Source organism: Pan troglodytes, chromosome 8, assembly GCF_028858775.2.
Source record: "Pan troglodytes isolate AG18354 chromosome 8, NHGRI_mPanTro3-v2.0_pri, whole genome shotgun sequence".
Taxonomy (NCBI): Eukaryota; Metazoa; Chordata; class Mammalia; order Primates; family Hominidae; genus Pan; species Pan troglodytes.
The window spans coordinates 78,579,985-78,603,139 of record NC_072406.2 but is presented as its reverse complement, the minus strand read 5'-3'; the positions used below and the strand labels follow the sequence as shown (position 1 = coordinate 78,603,139).

General features: G+C 37.1%; 1 protein-coding gene across 7 annotated transcripts in view; it reads left to right on the top strand.

Annotated features, from left to right (window-relative positions):
- Positions 1 to 23,155, top strand: part of CTNNA3 (catenin alpha 3) — a 1,849,205-nt gene that overhangs the window by 1,374,850 nt on the left and 451,200 nt on the right. For 6 of the 7 annotated variants that reach the window (XM_054660126.2, XM_054660128.2, XM_009458543.5 and 3 more), the window contains one exon: positions 5,216 to 5,416. In XM_054660126.2, the coding sequence (XP_054516101.1) occupies positions 5,216 to 5,416 (201 nt within the window). Of the gene's footprint in view, positions 1 to 5,215; positions 5,417 to 11,008; positions 11,155 to 23,155 lie in introns of those variants that run through there. The other variant, XM_024346766.3, reaches the window with a different exon arrangement.

Here is a 23,155-nt window from a genome sequence, read left to right as displayed (position 1 = left end):
TATCCTTGTTAACCTTCTGTCTCATTGATCTGTGTAATATTGACAGTGGGGTGTTAAAGTCTCCCATTATTATTGTATGGGAGTCTAAGTCTCTTTGTATGTCTCTAAGGACTTGCTTTATGAATCTGGGTGCTCCTGTGTTGGGTGCATATATATTTATGACAGTTAGCTCTTCTTGTTGAATTGATCCCTTTACCATTATGTAATGGCCTTCTTTGTCTTTTTTGATCTTTGTTGGTTTAAAGTGTGTTTTATCAGGGACTAGGATTGCAACCCCTGCTTTTTTTTGTTTTCCATTTGCTTGGTAGATCTTCCTCCCTCCCTTTATTTTGAGCCTATATGCATCTTTGCACGTGAGGTGGGTCTCCTGAATACAGCACACTTACGGGTTTTTACTCTTTATCCAACATGCCACTCTGTGTCTTTTAATTGGGATATTTAGCCCATTTGCACTTAAGGTTAGTATTATTATGTGTGAATTTGATCCTGTCATTATGATGTTAGCTGGTTATTTTGCCTGTTAGTTGATGCAGTTTTTTCATAGCATCGATGGTCTTTACAATTTGGCATGTTTTTGCAGTGGCTGGTACCAGTTGTTTCTTTCCATGTTTCATGCTTCCTTCAGGAGCTCTTGTAAGGCAGGCCTGATGGTGACAAAATCTCTCAGCATTTGCTTGTCTGTACAGGATTTTATTTCTCCTTCACTTCTGAAGCTTAGTTTGGCTGGATATGAAATTCTGGGTTGAAAATTCCTTTCTTTAAGAATGTTGAATATTGGCCCCTACTCTCTTCTGGCTTGTAGGGTTTCTGCCAAGAGATCCACTGTTAGTCTGATGGGCTTCCCTTTGTGGGTAACTCAACCTTTCTCTCTGGCTGCCATTAACACTTTTCCCTTAATTTCAACCTTGGTGAATCTGACAATCATGTGTCTTGGGGTTGCTCTTGTCAAGGAGTATCTTTGTGGTGTTCTCTGTATTTCTTGAATTTGAATGTTGGCCTGCCTTGCTAGGTTGGGGAAGTTCTCCTGAATAATATCCGAATAATATCCTGCAGAGTGTTTTCCAACTTGGTTCCATTCTTCCCATCACTTTCAGGTACACCAATCAAACATAGATTTGGTCTTTTCACATAGTCCCATATTTCTTGGAGGCTTTGTTCATTTCTTTTTACTCTTTTTTGTCTAACCTTGTCTTCTCACTTTATTTCATTAATTTGATCTTCAATCACTGATACCCTTTCTTCCACTTGATCGAATCTGCTATTGAAGCTTGTGCATGGGTCATGAAGTTCTTGTGCCATGGTTTTCAGCTCCATCAGGTCATTGAAGATCTTCTCTACACTGTTTATTCTAGTTAGCCATTCATCTAATCTTTTTTCAAGGTTTTTAGCTTCCTTGAAATGGGTTCAAATGTCCTCCTTTACATCAGGGAAGTCTGTTATTACCACACTTCTGAAGCCTACTTCTGTCAACTCATCAAAGTCATTTTCCATCCAGCTTTGTTCCATTGCTGGTGAGGAGCTGCGATCCTTTGGAGGAGAAGAGGCGCTCTGATTTTTAGAATTTCCATCTTTTCTGCTCTGGTTTCTTCCCATCTTTGTGGTTTTATCTACCTTTGGTCTTTGATGTTGGTGACCTACAGATGGCGTTTTGGTGTAGATGATCTTTTTGTTGATGTTGATGTTGATGCTACTCCTTTCTGTTTGTTAGTTTTCCTTCTAACAGGTCCCTCAGCTGCAGGTCTGTTGGAGTTTGCTGGAGTTCTACTCCAGACCCTGTTTGCCTGGGTATCACCAGCGGAGGCTGCAGAACAGCAAATATTGCTGCCTGATCCTTCCTCTGGAAGCTTCATCCCAGAGGGGCAGCCGCCTATATGATGTGTCCATTGGCCTCTACTGGGAGATGTCTCCCAGTTAGGCTACACAGAGGTCAGGGACCCACTTAAGGAGGCAGTCTGTCCATTCTCAGAGCTCAACCACCATGCTGGGAGAACCACTGCTCTCTTCATAGCTGTCCGACAGAGTCGTTTATGCCTGCCAAAGTTGTCTGCTGCCTTTTGTTCAGCTGCGCCCTGCCCAAGAGATGGAGTCTAGAGGCAGTAGGCCTTGTTGAGCTCGGTGGGCTCCACCCAGTTCGAGCTTCCTGGCCACTTTATTTATCTACTGAAGCCTCAGCAATGGCAGATTCCCCTTCCCCAGCCAGGCTTCCACCTCGCGGATCGATCTCAGACTGCTGCACTAGCAGTGAGCAAGGCTCCATGGGCATGGGACCCACTGAGCCAGGCACGGGAGAGAATCACCTTTTCTGCTGGTTGCTAAGACCTTGGGCAAAGCGCAGTATTTGGGCAGGGAGTGCCCTGTTTTTCCAGGTAGTCTGTCATGGCTTCCCTTGGCTAGGAAAGGGAAATCCGTTGACCCCTTTTGCTTCCCGGGTGAGGCAACACCCTGCCCTGCTTCAGCTCACTCCCTGTGGGCTGCACCCACTGTCCAACCAGTCCCAATGAGATGAACCAGGTACTTCAGTTGGAAATGCAGAAATCATCCATCTTCTGCATCAATCACGCTGGGAGCTGCAGACCGGAGCTGTTCCTATTTGGCCATCTTGGTTAGGTGAAAATGGTAGCTTCTTAATGTGTCATTAAAGTGTGCATCTGTGGACTTCTTAAAAATTGATCATTATTATACCTTCTAAGATCAAACCTATACTTCTGTTCCGGGGGAAATATGATAATATACATATGCTTTCTGTTGAGATTGGACCATGACTGTATTTACTATAGGTCTTAATGATACATTCATAACTGAATGCTGCAAATTAGGTTAAAGCCCTAGTTAATTTATAATGAAGGTTTTCAGTGTTTAATATTTTTAATATAAGTGACTTTAAATGTCCTTAATATGGGTTAAATTTATCTAATTTCAGATAACAGATATGTGTTCACTTATGTTCATAGCCCATGATTTAAGAATGTCTATAAGAGAGCTTCATTCATTCATTCATTCATTCAACAAGCATTCTTGTTAGCCTAACAAGTGCCAAGTATTATAACAAGTACTACATAGAATACCTCGAGGAATAAGATAAAATTCTTTCCCTCAGATATATTTCAAATTCTACTAGAGAGATATTTTTAAAAGTAAATAATTAAAACACAGGTAGAATCTCTAATTGAGGCACATAAACCATTTTATGTGAATCCCAAATAACATGGAACAAAGTTGGTTTTGTTGTAGGGAATGAGGAGGTCAGCATGCATTTCCTGAGGCAGGAACATTTGCCTAGTGGCTTGAAAGAATAGTAGGAGTTGAGCAAGCAGGTCAAAGGGGACAGACTGTTCAGGCCAAGGTTCTAATATGCCCACAGGACAGAGGCATGGAAGATCATGAAGGATTTTGGAAATCATAAAATATGTATAACAGAATAATAGAAGCCAGATCTCAGAAGGTTAACAGGGACCATATTCAATGGTAGTTTGACTTTATTTTCTTTTTTCAAAAATTATGTCTATTAGGTCTGCTTGTTGCAGAGCTGAGTTCAGGTCCTGGATATCCTTGTTAACCTTCTGTCTCATTGATCTGTCTAATATTGACAGTGGGGTGTTAAAGTCTCCCATTATTATTGTGTGGGAGTCTAAGTCTCTTTGTTGGTCTCTAAGGACTTGCTTTATGAATCTGGGTGCTCCTGTATTGGGTACATATATATTTAGGATATTTTTAGTGTTTTGGCTTCTGGCTTTATCACATGAATCCCCACTTAATATCTTTAATGACTATTTCTTTAAAACACACACAGAAAACAATTATAACAATAAGATCTCAGTAATTCCGGAACATATCATTATGAAATATATGAATACATATATGATTAAATAATGTTATATTTATAAATACATTTAAATTTTAACTATATATAATTAATTTAAGATACATAGATAGATAGATAGATAGATAGATAGATAGATAGATAGTTCCTCACTCTATTACCCAGGCTGGAGTGTAGTGGCATGATCAAAGCTCACTGTAGCCTCAAACTCCTGAGCTCAATCAATCCTCCCACCTCAGCCTCCCAAGTAACTAGGACTACAGCAACATGCTGCTACTCCTGGCTAAATTAATTTTGTTGTAAAGAAAGGGTCTTGCTGTGTTTTCCAGGCTGGTCTTGAACTTCTGGCCCCAAGTCCTCCTCCTTCCTAGGTCTCCCAAAGTACTAGGATTATAGATGTGAGCCACCACACCCAGACTGATTTTATTTTTTGTACGATAAGAGGGAAGTGTGACTCTGAAAGAAAACTGAAGAATGATTGTCCTTTGTAGCAAACACACACATAGTCAGCACATATGCACAAGCAGATTGGGAAAGAGAAAGACAGAAAGAGAGACACAGACAGAGAGAGTGAGAGAGACAAAAAAAGAGAGAAAGATTATTAATGATATGTTCTGGAATTACTGAGATCTTATTGTTATAATTGTTTTCTGTGTGTGTTTTAAAGAAATAGTCGTTAAAGATATTAAGTGGGGATTCATGTGATAAAGCCAGAAGCCAGAACACTAATTCTTTTAATATTCTTTCAATTTGTTAGAAATATCATTGACCATGTTTGTTGATATTCCACGTATTTGTGCAACTTCATTAATTAGTTTTAGCTGGGAGTATTAATCATTTTATGAAGAAAGAAAATATTACTGTGCTATAGTAACTTCCTGCTATCTTCATGGCCTAGTCATCTAAAGAATGGAGAGGATGAGGTCAGGAGACACTCTTCAGAGTAGGCAACTTTCTGTGGAATTCATTTGTTTAAATCCATCTTTTAAAAGACTTATGTATATATAAGTTTTATAATCTGTATAATATTGCTTTCATTCACAATGTAGCATTTCATCATCACATATTTTGTTTTCATTTTAATAGAAACTGTCTTTAATTTCCACCTCTATGTCACTCTAAAATCTAATCTACTGGAACTAGAATCTAAAATAATATGCAGTCAATACAAATTTCTCTTAAAAATGTAACATGTTATATTTCATGGATTTTGCTATTAAAGAATAAAGGGATGTAAGCAAAATATGTCTCCAATTTTTTTATAATTCTCAAAGTCTTCCATTTCCAATGTGCACTCTATCTGAAGTCAGAAGTTAACATAATTATAATATGCTAGATTTGTATGATTTTAAACACAGACACACGCAAAAACTAATTTGATTCATTTACTTACAGAAAGCCATATCTTGGAAGATGTCAACAAGTGTATCATAGCCTTAAGAGACCAGGATGCTGATAATTTAGACCGTGCTGCGGGTGCTATCAGAGGCCGGGCAGCAAGAGTTGCTCACATCGTCACGGGTGAAATGGACAGTTACGAGCCAGGGGCTTACACGGAAGGTGTAATGAGAAATATTAACTTCCTTACAAGTACTGGTAAGTCAGTTGCCAGTAACAGCTGCACAATTTCTCTTATTTGAATCTACATAGCTACGAATATTCATACACGTGGGAAAGATTCTAGTCTGTGTTGCTTCTTTTGACATACATTGCTATACAGTGCTTGCACACTTTGGTTATGCGATTTGAAATTTATCACTGAGAAGTAAATATATTCATTGGTGAAAAGAGGTCTTCTATAAATATATGCGTTATATAAATTACCCACAGGCCTTAGTCAGAAACCACTTAGAATGTTTATTAATGCCTTATCTGTTAGGAGATATAATTAGGCTGATATGGTATCGAGTATGTGATAGTCACCAAACCCTCTGTTAACTGTATCATTGATATCCCTAAGTTTTTGTTTACATTACTTAAACACAGCAAGTCTGTCCTACGTTTCCAGAGAAATGCTCTTACCTTCATCTGCAGTCTGTTTGCAAAACAGCAATTTGTTCTTGCACATAATCTTCTTTGATTGCATAAGAAATGTGGAACCAGTCTTTTGTGTTGGTTGCAGCACTCAGGTTAGTATTTTCGAAAAATCAGCCAGCAAATGCTTAGTTCTTGAATCCCTCAGTGAAATGGCATTTTAACACTATTGTTAACTTTTCTCCAAGAAACTTACAGAAGTGTCTGAATTCATATGGATTCAAAAACAATGAGGACAATCAACTATTTTTATAAGTCATGATAGCAGAACTCCTTCCTGGGAAAACCCTTTGTGAATTTGTGAAATCCTCAGGTTAGAATTTTTACTATTGCCTCCTCACACTAGGGTGATGGTGCATCTGTGATTCCTAAAATATTTGAAATTCCAACCTTAAGTCATCGATCCTGGAGAATCATTTTTCATGTTATGCATATGGAATATGAAATTTGATATGCACATTGTTTAGCCAAAAGAGTAGAAGGGACAAAGATGAGTCATTTTTAAAATTTTTCTTTTATATTTGAAGCCACTCCTTGAAATCAATTAAGAGAAACAAACCAACAGTTGAATAATATTCACTAGAGACTAGGTCTGAGGTGCTATGCTGCAAGGCAAGCTTAGCAAGGTTTGCAGGGAATTGATGATCAGTTTTGCTGTTTTTCTAGCAAGTTGATAAACAAAATCATTGATGAATCTTGGTATGTAATTTTCTTACTATCTCTTTGAAATATTTCTAAAATAATGCAATGCTAACAATGTGGTAAGGAAAGATAAAACTCTTGATATTATTAAATTTATATTTCTATATCCACTCCTCAAAGTCACCGGTATCAATAGGGCACATAGTAGTTACTTTTTCAATAAGTTGTGGCAATATATTTACTTGTTTAAAAAGATGACTGTGCTCTGGTCATTCAGTATCTCTTCCCTAACTAAATTTAAGCACTCCTTTCATGTTGGTCAAAACCACGTACAGAGTTTTCTGTGTCCCTGATTTTTTTCTACCTTCTGAGAATAGAATGTAAGTAAAAGAAGAATGTAACAGGGTTTTTTTTTTTAGACAAATAAAAATTTCCTATCAGGAATTGGTTAGGTAAAATCTAGGAGGACTAATATTTTGCCTCTGTCTCAGTTTTATAATCATGTTAGTCTTGTGAGCATACTTTATGATCATAATTCTGTTTGAGGTACCAGGTTTACAGTTTTATGCCACTGTTTGCAATCACTCTGAGATCAGAAAATAATGAAACAAAGTTATTTAAACACTTAATTGCAAGTTTATTAATACCTCTTTGATTTATAATAACCTTTCTAGATAGCTAATCCATATGGCTACATTATCACATTCAGAAGAGAAAAAAATCTGTTTTCTTCTAATTAGTTGTATATAATTTTAATTAAAATTCTCTAGATAAATTATGTCCTATATCCCAAATATAATGAATATAAAATAATCCTGGGTTATTATGTATAAACAGCATCTTATTATTAGCGTAACGGTATAGTTTATGATGTCCCAATTTTGTTATTTTAGTTACTCAGAAAAATTTTGGTGTATCTTTGAAAAAGCTTTCCATTTTTGTTTATGTCTAATTCCAAACTATTCTCCAAATAGCCTTCCTTGAAATTTATGAAAAGCATGCCTTACTAAAAGGAATTCTGAGCAATAAATTAGATGAGAAAACTAATTAGATCAGTTTGATCTTAACCAAAGCTGAAAAATGTGAAAATTTTCTTTCCCATGGAGACATTGTCTATGAAAGATACTTCCCACTACTCTATCCTCCAGAATTTACTAACAGGAGATGTTCATCTTTGTTTGCATCTGCTTCACATCTTGGACTTATTAGTTATAAATAATTGCCAAATTAAATAATTGGAAATATCATGTTTTGTGTTATGAGGCCTTAATAGTTTACTTTTTAGCAAGTGAACAGTAATATCTGTGGACTGTCTTTCTCTGTGTTTCCTTTTCTTTTATACAGTCTTCAGGATTTAACCCTGCTTTCTGAAAATGACTTAATGAGGAGCTATAGTGAATTGTTGTTTATTACCAAGACTTTTCCGTCTTTGCAAAGTTTGCCTTAAAGTATTGTCATAAATGATGAAATATAAGCCATACTTATCTAAATCACAAAGAAGGTTTTTAGAACATAGCACCTTTGATTTTAATCAGACTTTGTAGCTCATTAGTACATTTTCAAAATTTGATGATCTTCTAAGTGTTTTCTCAGCATTAAGAAGCAGGGCTGACCTATTATATCTCAGGAATTTATATTGTTCACAAACTCTAGTGAAATGTAGTCAACATCTGGAATGCTACATTTCACCCAGATAGAAGCATAATATTGTAATCTTCATGTGAAATTCTTTATTCCACCCCATTTATCCCTGTTACGAAGCTCCTCCTCCTGTCAGGAATTCTTAATAGAGAAGATAGAATATATTAGCTTTTTAAATAAATAATAAACCTTCTGGACTGTATTGTGAAGGCTTACAAATTATACTCTTAGTGTCAAATTCAGTTCTTTTGTACTATGTTGGGGAAAAACCTAAACTGGAAGTGGACGGACATAGGACATTTTTGTGTGATTTATGAACGCTATAAAATTCAGGAATCAGCAGGCCCCAGAGCAGCTGTTGCAAACCTCCAACCCCCACCTAGTTTTACTGTTTGCCAGGCTCATGGACCAAAACAGAACAGGTACATAAATGAATCTGACCAAGATATCCTGGTGGCATCCACTGTTGGCAACTGGCAGTGATGGCAAATACAGGTTCATTCATCAAGTATCTGATGAGGCCGAGACTGGAAAGTGTGTATCCAGAATTCCCACCTTCTTAGAATGAACAATTGCCATATAGTTACATGTTTTTTGTCTCAAAGGCAAATGAGACAGTTGAAAGAAATTTTGAGCCAATAAATTTTTCTAAAATTTTGTTGTAAATTGTTTACTCCAGTTTAAGCAACAGATAGAGTTTTAAGATGTATTTCATTTAAAACGTAGTTTGAAAAAACTTTAAGAGCAGTTGGTAACCCCTCTCAATTCTCTTTCATTTAATATAGTTTACATATACATATCTTGCATTTTGTAGCTTGATTAAAACATGCTTTTTTTTTTTTTGCATTGCAGCTCTGTCCTACAATCTTAAATATTTATAAAAACTAAAGGTTTTAGTTCTAGCAGTCCTTACCCTCTGCAGTCCGGCAGTGTTTGAAAATTAGTAGTCTACATACTAGGTATGACTCAAAGAATTTTTATGTGGCCAGTGGAGTTTTGACCAACATAATTTTCACGGGAATTGGCTGGAGCTTAGTGGTGTCCTCTTTTTCACTGAGCCTTGGCCATGGTCTCTACCATGCCATAGTCTCTTCCACTCTGTCTCTTTATAGCCCCAGTCTTCTTCACTCAGTTTACCTTCTTGAACTCTGGAGGAATTTGATTTCACCTAAAATTTTATTTCTAACTTTTTTTTTTTTTTCTGATGTGAGCCAAAAGGCACCTTCCACAACACTTAAGTTAATACTTCCACAATGGCGGGGACATGCCAAGATTATTAACTGCCATCACTCTCTTTTTAAATATCTCTACCCCTTGTTTCTCACATCAAATTCTATGCATATTTCAAGAAAAAGCTTATATTCATGTCCTCTAGAAACCTTTGGCAATAATGAATTCTTTCTGTTCTCGTGCACTGTGGCTCTTAAGGGACGTGCCAACTCAATTACATCATCCCAGACAAGTATATGCTCTTGATGAACTCCTCAGATATACTGTCATAAAAATGGCTTTTCTGGTCTGGGTGTGGTGGCTCACACCTGTAATCCCAGCACTTTTGGAGGCCAAGGCGGGAGGATCATGAGGTCAGGAGTTCAAGACCAGCCTGGCCAACATGGTGAAACCCCGTCTCTAGAAAAAATACAAAAAAATTAGATGGGTGTTGTAGCATGTGCCTGTAATCCCAGCTACTTGGGGGGCTGAGGCAGGAGAATTGCTTGAACCCAGGAGGCAGAGGTTGCAGTGAGCCGAGATCCTGCCACTGCACTCCAGCAGGGGTGACAGAGCGAGACTCCGTCTCAAAAAAAAAAAAAAAAAAAAAAAAGGCTTTTCTTTCAAAATGGAATATGAGCTACAGGAGAAAAAGACACTCATATTATTTTTCTTTGAATCTCTCCCAGGGCCTACCATTGTGTCGTATGTTAGAATTAAAAAGAAAAAAAAATCAAAACCCAAAGCAAAATCTCTTGAATTGAGCTTCTAAGGCTTTGCTAATTCTATCCCTGCAGTTGGAATGATTGCCTTTTCTTCTCTACTGCCCTCTTAAAATATAATCATTCTAAACACTTTCTCAAATGCCACCACCTTTGCAAAGGAGCTTTTGATTCCCTTTCAGTTAGAATTAATTGCTCCATTATCTGTATTACTATGAGCTTGTCCTCTAGTTAATGTTTATTTCACTTTGCCTTTGATCATAATCAGCCATTTACATACAAGTTTCTCCCACTAGATTGTAATGTCCTTAAAGACAGACACCACACTTTCTTTATTTTTATTTTCCCCGGTAGCATCTACACATAGCAGAGGGGCCCAATGATCAATGATCACTAAGTCCTTCTCCAAAATTTAAATTTAAAATGTACTGCAAGATTACACTGTGATACAGTCTAGTTAAGCAGGAGAATAGGTTGTCATCCCAATTCAGGAGGAAAACAACCCCTGGAAACAATGGGCTGTGTCAAAGGATGGGGCAGAGAAAAGATTAAGAAAGTGATTCATTACTGTCCAGAGTTAGATCTTAGCCACTTCCAGAAAACTTGGGGTCAGATTTTTAAAAGGTTCTTTAGCAAGCTTTTGAACAATTGATCATGAATATTGTGTATTCAATTACTTACAAGAACCATCATTGAACTACGTCTGTTGAAAGATTCGACTGAACCTAATTTCGCTAATGCTTCCAGCAAATCCCTGTAAGGGGTAGTAACTGTGCTTTCACATTTGGGAGCCATTGTTGGCGAATTTCCTCCCCTTTAAGCAGTCTGAACAGGCTTTCAAATTATATCCTTTCTGCCTTTTGGATTAGACGTTAATATAACTCTTTTTTTTTTTCTTAAACACAATTAGAGAGCATTAACAAGAGGTTTCTGTCTGCAGATCACTTGGCTAACCTGGATAACTGTGTGTCTTCGTGTTGATAATTGTAAAGTTGGAAATTAAATTACAACTCAGCCTCTCTAAAGAAGAGTAAGATCTCATGACCGTGGAAGTGCTTCTGTTCCCATAGGAGTGTGGGACCTTAGGTAACATTATGAGTTGAAGAAAGTAGCTGTTAGAACTTCTGAGTGGAAAAACCTATTTTCTGTCCAAGGAAGACTGGATTTATGTAGGACCCAGATCTAGTTAAGAGACTAAGGATCCAGTTAAAGAACTAAAATAAGAATGGCAAGATTCTTATCTTGCCATTTTAAGTAAATGAACATACAAACTTGTCAGAAAAAAGAAAATGCTATAAAAACTGCAATCTTCAATATGTATTGTGTGATGCAAAATCTTTTCTGACCTTTTTGACATGGTACATGGAGTAATCTAAAGTGACACTGTTGGTATAGCCTTATTTTTTAAAAAATAATATATTCTGACACAGTGGTAGAAATTTTATTGTTAAATGAGGAATAATATAAAGGGCTTAAGAGTGGATATTAAAGAATCATAAAGAGGGGTTGAGATACTGCCATATCTGAAAAATGTAAATATGTAACTGATGTGGTTTGGCTGTGTCCCCACCCAAATCTCATTTTGAACTGTAATTCTCATAATCCTCATTTGTTGAGGGAGGGACCCAGTGGGAGGTAATTGAATCATGGGGGTGATTTCCCCTATGCTGTTCTTGTGACAGTGAGTTCTCACAAAATCTGATGGTTTTATAAGCATCTGGCATTTCCCTTTCGGGCACTCATTCTCTCTCCTGTCTCCCTGTGAAGAGGTGCCTTCTGCCATGATTGTAAGTTTCCTGAGGCCTGCCCAGCCATGTGGAACTATGAGTAAATTAAACCTGTTTTCTTTATAAATTAGCCAGTCTCAGGTATTTCTTCATATCAGTGTGAGACCAGTATGAGAACAGACTAATACAGTAACTGAGATTTTTGCTAAATGAAGGATGGGTTAACAACAGTGGAGATGAATTGGCATGGGCTGAAAGGAAGGGAGAATTGGAAGATGAACCAGAGAATGGGAACATGCTGTGTGGTTATTCACCAGTGCAAAGGTGTTCCGGAGGTCTTGTATCTTCTGTAACTCTAGAACACCTGTGACTAGCCTCATATGGATCTTCTCCTGGGAAACAAGATATCATCTAGAAAGAGAAAGAGGTCACATCTTTCATTCTGATCCTACTTTCCCGTATTTCTGTAAAATGACTAATTCAGATTTACTCTATGGATCTTTATGTGCTGAAGGCAATAGAAAAATAATTTATGTTTAAAAAGATTAGACATGAAGTATTAAGTATTAGTTTTGGTTCTGGGTTGCGAAGAACTGAAATTAAGAATGGCTAAATTAGGCAGAAAAACGCAGGAAGACTGGAGAACAAGAAGAAAAAACTGGCAGACTGCAAGGGACACTTCATATAGGAACACAGTTAAAGTCATCCCAAAGAATAGCTTTTCAAAGTACCATTCCAGCCCCCTCTGAACACTTAATGCCACTAACAGTATCATAACATTATGACACTGGACCACACAGCTGGTACATTTATTCGCTACCACATTTCAGATGGTTCTACCACTGGAATAAATCATAAAATATCCCTGCTTTTGCTTCACTTGCTTTAAACTCAACTTCCAGTTCCAGAAGCATTATCTTAGTAGAGTTTAAATCATGTGCCCACACCTTGGCTGTCAGCATGCATAGGGGTGAGTACCTGGCCTTCGAGCTTCTTTGCAGACAGTGCTCTGCCTCACACTAAGACTCTTACACTGGCATATTCCCTGCATAATAAAGGGCTTTGAAGTCTGTTAGCAAAGGGGGAAGTTGGGGATGATGAGAAGCAGGAGAGGATGATTATCAATGAGGAAGCAAAAGGACCCAGAGAAAGGAAATTGAGGATTGATGCTGCCAACTTAATTGGACATCACTGGGACAATGGAACTACTTGCATCCATATTATGCAACCAAGAACATTGCCCTTCAGCAGCTTGTTGCAAAGCCAATTCTTTTAGATGGTTTATGAAACCTTTAAAACAAGCATAAAAGCCTGCTTTATTTCTGGTAGATTTATTAAACAAAGTATTATGATACCACTCCAAATTGAGGTACATTCCAGGGAAGACATGCCATAGCAGAATATATGATGTGAATATGATTCTATGGCCAAGACACTAGCTTCATAAAATAATGTTTGTTTTGCTGTATATGTAAAAGTATAAAGGAGTCTATGAAGGTTTTCAAAAAGGGGGAACGTTTACCCTTCAGTGATATACTGAGGTTTCTTCTTTCTTTAACTACAATGACAAAATTTAACACATCTGTATCCTGGTATTGTTCAAATGTAGAGTGATACTGAATTGAACTTTATATTTTGTTTTAAATCCAACAGAATGGGTACTTTGACTTCACTAATTTTTAAGATTACTAAGTATGAGACATTCTTTGTAACAGCATAGACTAGTGTTTTCTAAGATCATACTGTTTGAGGCTGGGCAGTGGTTCATACCTGTAATCCCAGCACTTTGGAAGGCTGAGGTGAGAGGACTGCTTGAACCCAAGTGTTCGAGATCAGCCTAGGCAACATAGTGAGACCCAGCTCTACAAAAGAAGAAAATAGTAATTAAAAAATGTTAGCCAGGCATGGTGGTACACACCTGTAGTCCCAAATACTTGGGAGGTTGAGGTGTGAGGATCACTTGAGCCCAGGCGTTTGAGGCTTCAGTAAGCTGTGAATGTGCCACTGCACTCTATCCTGGGGAACAGAGTGAGACCCTGTCTCTCAAAAAAATAAAATAAAATCATAATGTTTGCACAGCCACTGGGAGAAAAGAAGTGGCTGCTCAAGGCCCGAGGGGATCAGAGGCTCTGCAGTTATCAAGCAGTTTTAGCTCCTTCCCAGCTACCTTGAGAGCTAAGGAGCTCAAGATCTGAAAGCTCCTCTCACTAACACACACCAATATGCCTCACCAGAGCTGTTAGGAGCTCTGTTCTAGACAGCTGTCTACTGAGTAATCCAACAGTTAAGTATCTTTGAAAGATAATTACTGTAAAATGTTTTATAAACCATAACATAGTGTATGTTTTTAAAAATGTAGACAAACTGGCAGAAGGCTTCTCTCTTCCATTTCATCTCAAAAATCAGATTTATGAAACTAATGAAACAATTCCCTTCAGTTGTTGCAAGTATCTATTTCATGTATGAATAGCCTGTAGCTGCAAAGACAGCTAATTTTACTTTTTTAGGGGTCTTTATATATAGCCGGAAAAGTCTGGTTATATATTTATTGATGTGAGCTGATAAAACTTTTATATACTCATCTGTAAAACTTAATTCGAGGTTCAAGGTCATTGAGGCTGGAGAATAAACCAAGATATTATGTCCCTTAGATTTTCTTTCCTCTAGTTTGGGAGAGAACATAAACCATGTGAATTCGAGTGTGTAAATCAGATTGCATTTCCCCTGGTGGTAAGTAATTGGTGCAGGCAGCAGAACTTAATTGACAATAGCTTTAGCCATTTCATCCCCACCCTCTTCCCAACTATGTCTTTCATGCCAATTTTTATGTGATTCCTCAGATGTAGTCCTGGTTGGGTGGGGGTGGTTACAATGGATATAATTATATTGCCACGTTTTCAAGACGAGCAAGTTTAGTAAATGAAGAATTAAGCATTTCTTAGGTGAGCAGTACCTATAGCTGTTGCCGAAATAAGGTATATTGCATTTATGCTATCAGACTTCATGTACGTAAAAGCAAATGCTGAAAGGGCATATTGTTGCTAAGAAAAAAACAAATTAGCCGGCCAACATTTGCAAATGACAATGTTATCTACAAGCTTTATTAATAGATGTGAATATTTTATTCAATGAAATCAATTAATTGTTTATCATGCATGGGTAAATTCTATTTAGCTCTCTTTCACTTGGGAAAAAACTATATGTAACTAACCTGCACGTTGTGCACATGTACCCTAAAACTTAAAGTATAATAAAAAAACAAAAAAACTGTAAACAGTAGATATCATAAGATCATCAATGAAGAAAGATTGCTTGACTAAAGGTGGAAAGGATATTCTAAAGATAGCCACAATTGGAAGAACAATTCTGAGAGTAGAACAAGTGGACATCGATCAGGTGTCCAGTTAACCAGCTCAGGGAGGATAGAAGTAGTTCGAATAAAGCCAAGGAGACTTTAGACAGCTGGAAAGCGGTTTCCACTGTGTGCCAAGCCATGATTTCTGCTGAAATATATTTTCACTTCACAAATCAAAATTTCTAGCTCATGATAATTTACAGCTTCCTCTTTCATCAATTACAAAAGAAAGTATTACTGCTTAACAATACTGCACAGCAGCCTGAGGACCTGGGAAGAGATTTCTTCTCCTGAAATGTATTAGTAACCCAGTGCTATCTTGCAAAATGTAATATATTCTGGTGATCATCCACCATTTAATTTTACTGTCTGCCAAAATCTGTAGCAGTTAAAGTTAAATGAACAATTTATATTATAAAATTCCTCTGCTGATATAGGGATTTTTAAAAGTATCATTTATTATAAACACTGCTGGCAGTATTTCTTTAAGATTCCAGATATTCTAAAGTCTAGTGTTGATTGTAGGTTATAGTGATTTAAGAAAGGTTATACAAATTCCTTTACCACATGCCTCAAAATGCTTATGTAAAAAGAGGAATTAAAGTAAAGTATGGATGTTGATAAAAAATGAAATTATTTTTGAGGGAAGAAGAAGTAAGTTAAAATATTGTACTTCTCTTGCCATCTCCCCTATGTTATTTATTTATATATCCTTTAATAGCTACTTCTGTTGGTAAATCGGTATTAGTGTTTTTCCATTATTTGCATTTATTAATGTATTTGCCGTATCTCCACAATTACAATCAAATAACTTTGAGTCAAGGTACTAACAATGTTTTGTTTTGTCTTTTCCATCTATTTAGAAAGCTAACACAAGAGTAAACTGAAAAGATATAACTACGCAGTCCCAGTCTAACATCCCGTTAAAATAACAGTAAAGGAACACAAAAGGGAATAAACTCTTAATGGCAAATGCATGGGTGTAGGATTATCACAGGGAAAAAAAAAGATCCAGAAGATAGAAAGCAGCTGGAAACATGGAGATAGATGAAAGAGAGCAGCAAAAGCCTCTATCTAAACTGTGCACAGGAGGGCTCTGCTGAGGAGCTGAGTTTCTGCTTGACTGTTGTTAGACTTCTTATCACAACACTGAGTTCTGCAAGGCAATGAAGCAATGGCTTCATGTTCATGAGAAAATTAATATGATCTTAGAATACTATATTCATCCAAATTATGTGGTCAAATAAAAACCTTTTTGTGTGCATAAGAACTCAGAAATGTAACTTGTGTAGATCTTCCTGAGAAATGACTTGAAAGTGTGCCCAAACTAAACAAGAGATGGGAAAAACAGAAATAGGAAGACATGGAATGCTGAAATAGTGATTCTAACCCAGAGATGTAATGAATAAAATGGCAAGTTGGCAGATGCCCAGCAGATCCAGAAAGCAATGGATCCAAATTAGAATACAAAGTCAGCGGGCTCCCAGAAAATAATAATAATAATAATCATCATCATCATCATCATCATCATCAAAGAAGCCTTAAAAAGATGTAGAAAACCAGAATCACTAAATTAGTCACACGATAAAGAAAGCAATTTGCTATCCTCTGTAAAATGCATTACTCTACCAGTCCCCACCCAGGAGGCTTAGAATATCATGAATCTAACTATATGACCCAAAAATTTTAAAAATTTGGCTTCCACTGCTATCAGCTTATGCTTAACTTTTTGTATTTGTTCATTTCCTATATTTGTCATGTCTTTTGTCGTTGTTAAGAAACCAGATTTTAGTGTCACATGGCAAACATCTGTTATGCTGGTTTTGAATATCTATTACATACATTAAAGATATGTACATATGTGCATATGTTTCTATATATTTACAATATTATATATAAATATATGTATTATATGTAATGTTGTAACTATATATGTATAGTATGTATTATATATATAACATGTCAATGATTGATTTCTTTTGTTTTAAATGATCATTTGGAAAAGAGTTATCTTACAGCTGGGCTGGAACTCTCCATGATTACCTGGAGGTCTGACACTGACTTTTGGCCACAATAAGAAGGCGTGAACTAGTTTATATTTATAATACATTGTTTAAGTTTGAAATCACCTTGTTGGTACCAAGAGTCAGCTTGTTTACATTGTTTAGGGGTGTGTAGATTGATGGCTTACGCATGGGCTAACCAGTTACATAGCATGGCTTGGCTATGTGATCAGTGGGACATATATCCTGAAGATTCATAATTCAGAGATGAAGCACATCCTGTGTGACTGAGAAGGGACTCTAGGTAGGTGTGCAAGTCTCCCAGACCCGGGTGTGTGGGCTGCACATTCTTTCTTCTGCTATGTTGCATTTCTTATATCGAATAGGTCTTCTCTGAGTAGTTTCCATAGAATTTTGCAAACCCTTTCAATTATCCAACACCGTCTGTAACTGTAGTTATAACTCATTTATTTTATTTTAAAAACCCACTGAAGATACTAGAACACACACACACAAAGACACACACACACACACATCTACCTTAATCATCCAGAGTTAAGCAAGTGGTTGCATTAGGTTTTGTTGCTAACTGCTCTGTTTTTATTTACTTTTTAAAAGGTGCTCAGTAAGCTTTTATAATTAGACCATCTCAGTTCATCCAGGCTGCTATAACAAAATATGTTAGTCTGGGCAAGTTATAAACAACAGAAATTTATTGCTCACAGTTCTGGAGCTGGAGAAATTCAAGATCAAGGCACCAGCAGATTCAATGTCTGGGGAAGATGCATCCCTCATAGATGATGTGTTCTAAGTGGTGGAAAGGACAAACAAGCTTCCTCAAGCCTCTTTTAAAAAGGCACTAATAACTGTTCATGAAGGCAGAACCATCATGACCTTCATCTTTTAAAGGTCCTACCACTTACTACTATTGCATTGGCGAATAGGTTTTAACATATGAATTTTGGGGGAACACATATGTAGACAATAGCATAGAATTTGTGCAGTCAGAATTGCTGAATCATGCTTTTTTCTCAGAGAACTTTCCAAGCTCAAAAACCTTAGTGACTAAAGATTTATTTCGTTTAACTTACACATTACACCTAACTGACATGCATATTATATCTCATTAGTTAATGGGCAAATGTTTCTCATGAATACTGACTCAGCCTTTTATGGCCTTTCCTGCAACAGTGTGAGCTGTCCACCAAATTACAGCTTCCTTACTCTGCCTCCTTAAAAACTGAGAACTGCAACAGACATTATCCTCTCCATATTAGTTATTTATACTGCATAGCAAATCTCCCTAAAATTTAGCAAATTAAGACAACAAACATTTACTGTCTCATAATGTCTGACGGTCATGAACCTGGGAGCAGCTAAGCTAGGTGGTGTTGGTCAGGGTCTCCTGTGAGGTTGTATTCACACTGTTGGCCAGAGCTGCAGTCATCTAAGTTTCACCTGAGGCTAAAGAATCTGCTTCCAAGCTTATTCATATGTTTTTGTTGGCAGGAGGCTTCAGTTCCTCACTAAATGGGCACCTCTCCATGCTGCCTATATGTTTTCACATCATGGCACCTCAGTGTGAATGATCCAGATGAGAGAAAGAGAGAGAGAGAGAGAGCCTAAGATGCAAGCCAGCATCTTTGTATAACATAACTTCTAAAGTGGCATACCATCGCTTTTGCTGTATTCTGTTTGTTAGAAGCGAGTAGGGCATGACTATCAGGAGGCAGATATCACTAGACCATGTTACAGGCTGCCTACTACAACCTCTAAATGGCTTATACTCCGGATATGCTTCATATGGTCCCATGTCACCAAATAGACTATACATTTTTTATTTATTATACTTTAAGTTCTGGGTTACATGTGCAGAACTTGCAGTTTTGTTACATAGGTATATGCGTGCCCTGGTGGTTTGCTGCACTCATCAACCCAACACTTACATTAGGCATTTCTACCAATGTTATCCCTCCCCTAGTCCCCCCAGCCCCTGAGAGGTCCTCGTGTGTGATGTTCCCCTCCCTGTGTCCATGTGTTCTCATTGTTCAACTCCCACTTATGAGTGAGAACATGCAGTGTTTGGTTTTCTCATCTTATGATAGTTTGCTGACAATGATGGTTTCCAGCTTCATCCATGTCTCTGCAAAGGACATGAACTCATCCTTTTTTATGGCTGCATAGTATTCCATGGTGTATATGTGCCACATTATCTTAATCCAATCTATCATTGATGGACATTTGGGTTGGTTCCGAGAGACTACACATTTTTAGTGCACATATCTCTTATACCCCTCCCTGTTTTCTCATCTGACATTTAATACTGGAAACATTAGCAAAGGACCTGACATACAGTAAATGTATATATTAAATGGATGAATAATACAATGCACATCTTACCAGGTATCCTTAATAGAGTTGATTATTGATAGTATGGAATACTGTGGAAGAGGAAATCCTCTCCATTGCTAATTCATGCAACATGGTTTTATCATTTTAGAGACATACATAGAGGACTGTAACCATTGCCATAAGTATCATTTTATGTGCCATGGTCATGTGGAGAAATCATTACAGAGGAAATATGGAAAACCAAAATTCTAGATTTAGATTTACTGTGATATAATTGTGAAAATCCGTTAAACTCTATGGGCCCCATATCTGTAAGTGCTAAAAGAGGGTTAACTAGGAGATCTTCAATGTTCCTCTGTACATTATTTTACTTAAACCTTTAAGAAATGAATTTAAGACTCATTTGTCTATAATGCATTAATTTATTTGCTATTTAGCTGTTTTCAAATTCTCAAAATTCTACATCTTTTTAATAACCAAAGAAAAAATGTCCAAAATATAAAATAACCAAAGAAAAAATGTCCAAAATATAAAAAAGTGTTGTTTTTAATTTTTTAAAAAGTTGTCTGCCAATCTTGTACATTTTTGCTTCTGGAGAACTAGATGTTTTGTCGATGTAATTTTTTTATTCAATAATTTTTTTTTAAAATTGAGATGGGATCTCACTGTGTTGCCAAAGTTGGTCTCAAACTCCTGGGCTCAAGTGATCCTCCCACCTCAGCCTCCCAAAGTTCTGGGATTTCAGTCATGAGCCAGTGCACCTGGACATTTTGTCCATATTTTAAGTGATTTTATTGTTGTTTTTGCTATTGTTCTAATGGTTGAAATTAATTATTTGCTATATATATATATATAACAGGAACAATTTGTCAGGTTTGTCAAAAGAAAGAGAAGTACATAAAGACTAAGCAATTTAGTTTATTGTGGTTTAGTAGGCAAATAATATTTGTAGATATTAAAACCAAAAGCTCCATTATAATTTTAGCTCTAATACTTACCAACAATAAGTGATCTTAGGCAAATTACTTAACCAGTCTAAGCCTTAGTTCTGTCATCTGTAAAACAAGGGCAATAAAACTTATCTCTTAGAGGTTTTGTGATAATTTCCATTAAATAGTATATATAGATCTCTTGAAATGCCTGCTGCATAGTCTTAGTTCTATAAATAGCAAGTTATTAACATTATTGTTGTTATTATTGGATTGGAATATAGTAAAGCAATACTTGTTTAGATTTCATGTGATTTACCTTCTGAATGAAGTGGAAATATGTTAATGTGCAATATATAAAACATAAATCACAGAAAACAACCAATACTGAGATTTGTATTTTGTTCTGACAAAATTTTATATCCAGGGATGTTTTCTCTTCCCCTAATATGTTTTTAATTTTTTTTATTGTAATCTGGTGGCTTGGTCAGTTTGGGCTGCTATAACAAATTAAATGGAGTAGTGGATTAAGCAATAGAGATTTATTTCTCACAGTCTCTGGAGGCTGAAAGTCCCAAATCAGGGTGCCAGCATCATCAGCATCTGGTGAGGGCCCTCTTTCTGGCCTGCAAACAGCTGCCTTCTTGCTGTCTTTACATGATGGAGAGCTGAAAGAGAAAGGAAGCAAGTTATCTAATGTCTCTCCTTATAAGGGTACTAATCCCATTATGAGGGCTCCACCTTTATGACCTAATTACCTCTCAAAGGCCCCATCTCCAAATACCATCACACATTAGGGATTAGGGTTTCAACATGAATTTGAGAGGGACACAAACATTCAGTCCACAGCATCTAGGTTTATCAGTTTTGTGTCCTTTCTTCAAACTAAAATTATTTTGAAGAGAAGACATTTTTAACAATTCAGATGATAAGCAGCGCACAATATAGCAAAGGAGATTTTTTTGGCCTAATATTTAGCAGCTTCATTCTGTTGTTGAAATGTATCGCTATTACACATGCTTAAGGAATACAATGGTAGAAGAAACAGTGTATTTTATACCAAAAGAAAAATAGTGAAAGACTAAGTCATCTGATCTAAGTTTATAATGAAGGAATTTATTTAAAGATGTTTTCCTTTTCAGAAATAGTCACTTTTTTAGAGAATTAAAAAGATATCAAGAACATCTAATTAATAGTTATCTTAATGACAGATGACAGTTTAATTAAATGTGAAAAGCAAATTTGAAAGCATCTTAGTCTGTAAAACTACTTCATGTATAAAAAATAAACATTTGACAGAACTCTCAGAGCAAAGCTATCTGATGGATTCTTTAAAGCTACCAATTTATCAAATTACCTTTTTTTTTTTTGGTGAGGGGGAAAGTAGTCTCACTCTGTTGCCCAGGGTGGAGTGCAATGGCAGGATCTCAGCTCACTGCAACCTTTGTCTCCCAGGTTCAAGTGATTCTCCCACCTCAACCTCCCGAGTAGCTGGGACTACTGGCATGCACCACCACACCCGGCTAATTTTTTGTAATTTTTTAGTAGAGATAGGGTTTCAGCATGTTGGCCAGGCTGGTCTCAAACTCCTGATCTCAAGTGATCCTCCTGCCTTGGCCTCCCAAAGTGCTGGGATTACAGGCATGCACCACTGCACCTGGCCTATCAAATTACCTTTTAATAATTTTGTGGGCTGGGCATGGCGGCTCATGCCTTTAATCCCAGCACTTTGGGAGGCCGAGGTGGGAGGATCATGAGGTCAGGAGATTGAGACCATCCTGGCCAACATGGTGAAACCCCGTCTCTACTAAAATACAACAATTTAGCCAGGCATGGTGGTGCACACCTATAGTCCCAGCTACTTGGGAGGCTGAGGCAGGAAAATCATTTGAACCCAGAAGGCGGAGGTTGCTGTGAGCTGAGATCGCACAACTGCACTCCAGCCTGGTGACAGAGCAAGACTCCGTCTCAAAAAAAAAAAAAAAAAATTGTGTATGAACCTCTGTGATATTTGCTGGAAAATATCACTGTTTTGAGCAAAACCAGTGGTTTCTAACTTTTAGTGAAAGCTGCATGTGTCACACAAATCTTTTCTGATATTACAAAGGCTAATAAAGTTTCACTCAAAAGTATTCTCTCAATGCAGTGGTAGGGTACAATTTAACACTTCATTAAAGAAAGAAACAGAAGGTAAGTGGATGATAAAGGTTAATGATGGAAACGACTACCCTAATCTCAAAAAGAATGGTTAGGTTGGGCATGGTGGCTCATACCTGTAATTCCAGCACTTTGGGGGGCTGAGGAAGGAGGATTACTTGAACCCAGGAGTTTGAGACCAGCCTGGGCAATATAGTGAGATCTCATCTCTACAGAAAATTAGAAAATCAACCAAGTGTGGTGGTGCACCCCTATAGTCACAGCTACTTGGGAGGTTTAGGTAGGAAGATCCCTTGAGCCCAGGAGGTGAAGGTTGCAGTGAGCCAAGATTGTGCCACTGCACTCCAGCCAGGGAGACAGAACAAGACCATATCTCTAAAAAAGAAAGAAAGAAAAAAGAGAGAAAGATGCAGAGAGAGAGAAAGAAAAATAGAAAGAAAGAAAGAAAGAAAAAGAAAGAAAGAAAGAAAGAAAGAAAGAAAGAAAAAGATAAAGAAAGAGAGAAAGAAAAGAAAAGAAAGAAGGAAAGGGAAGGGAAGGGGAAGGGAAGAAGGAAGGAAGGAA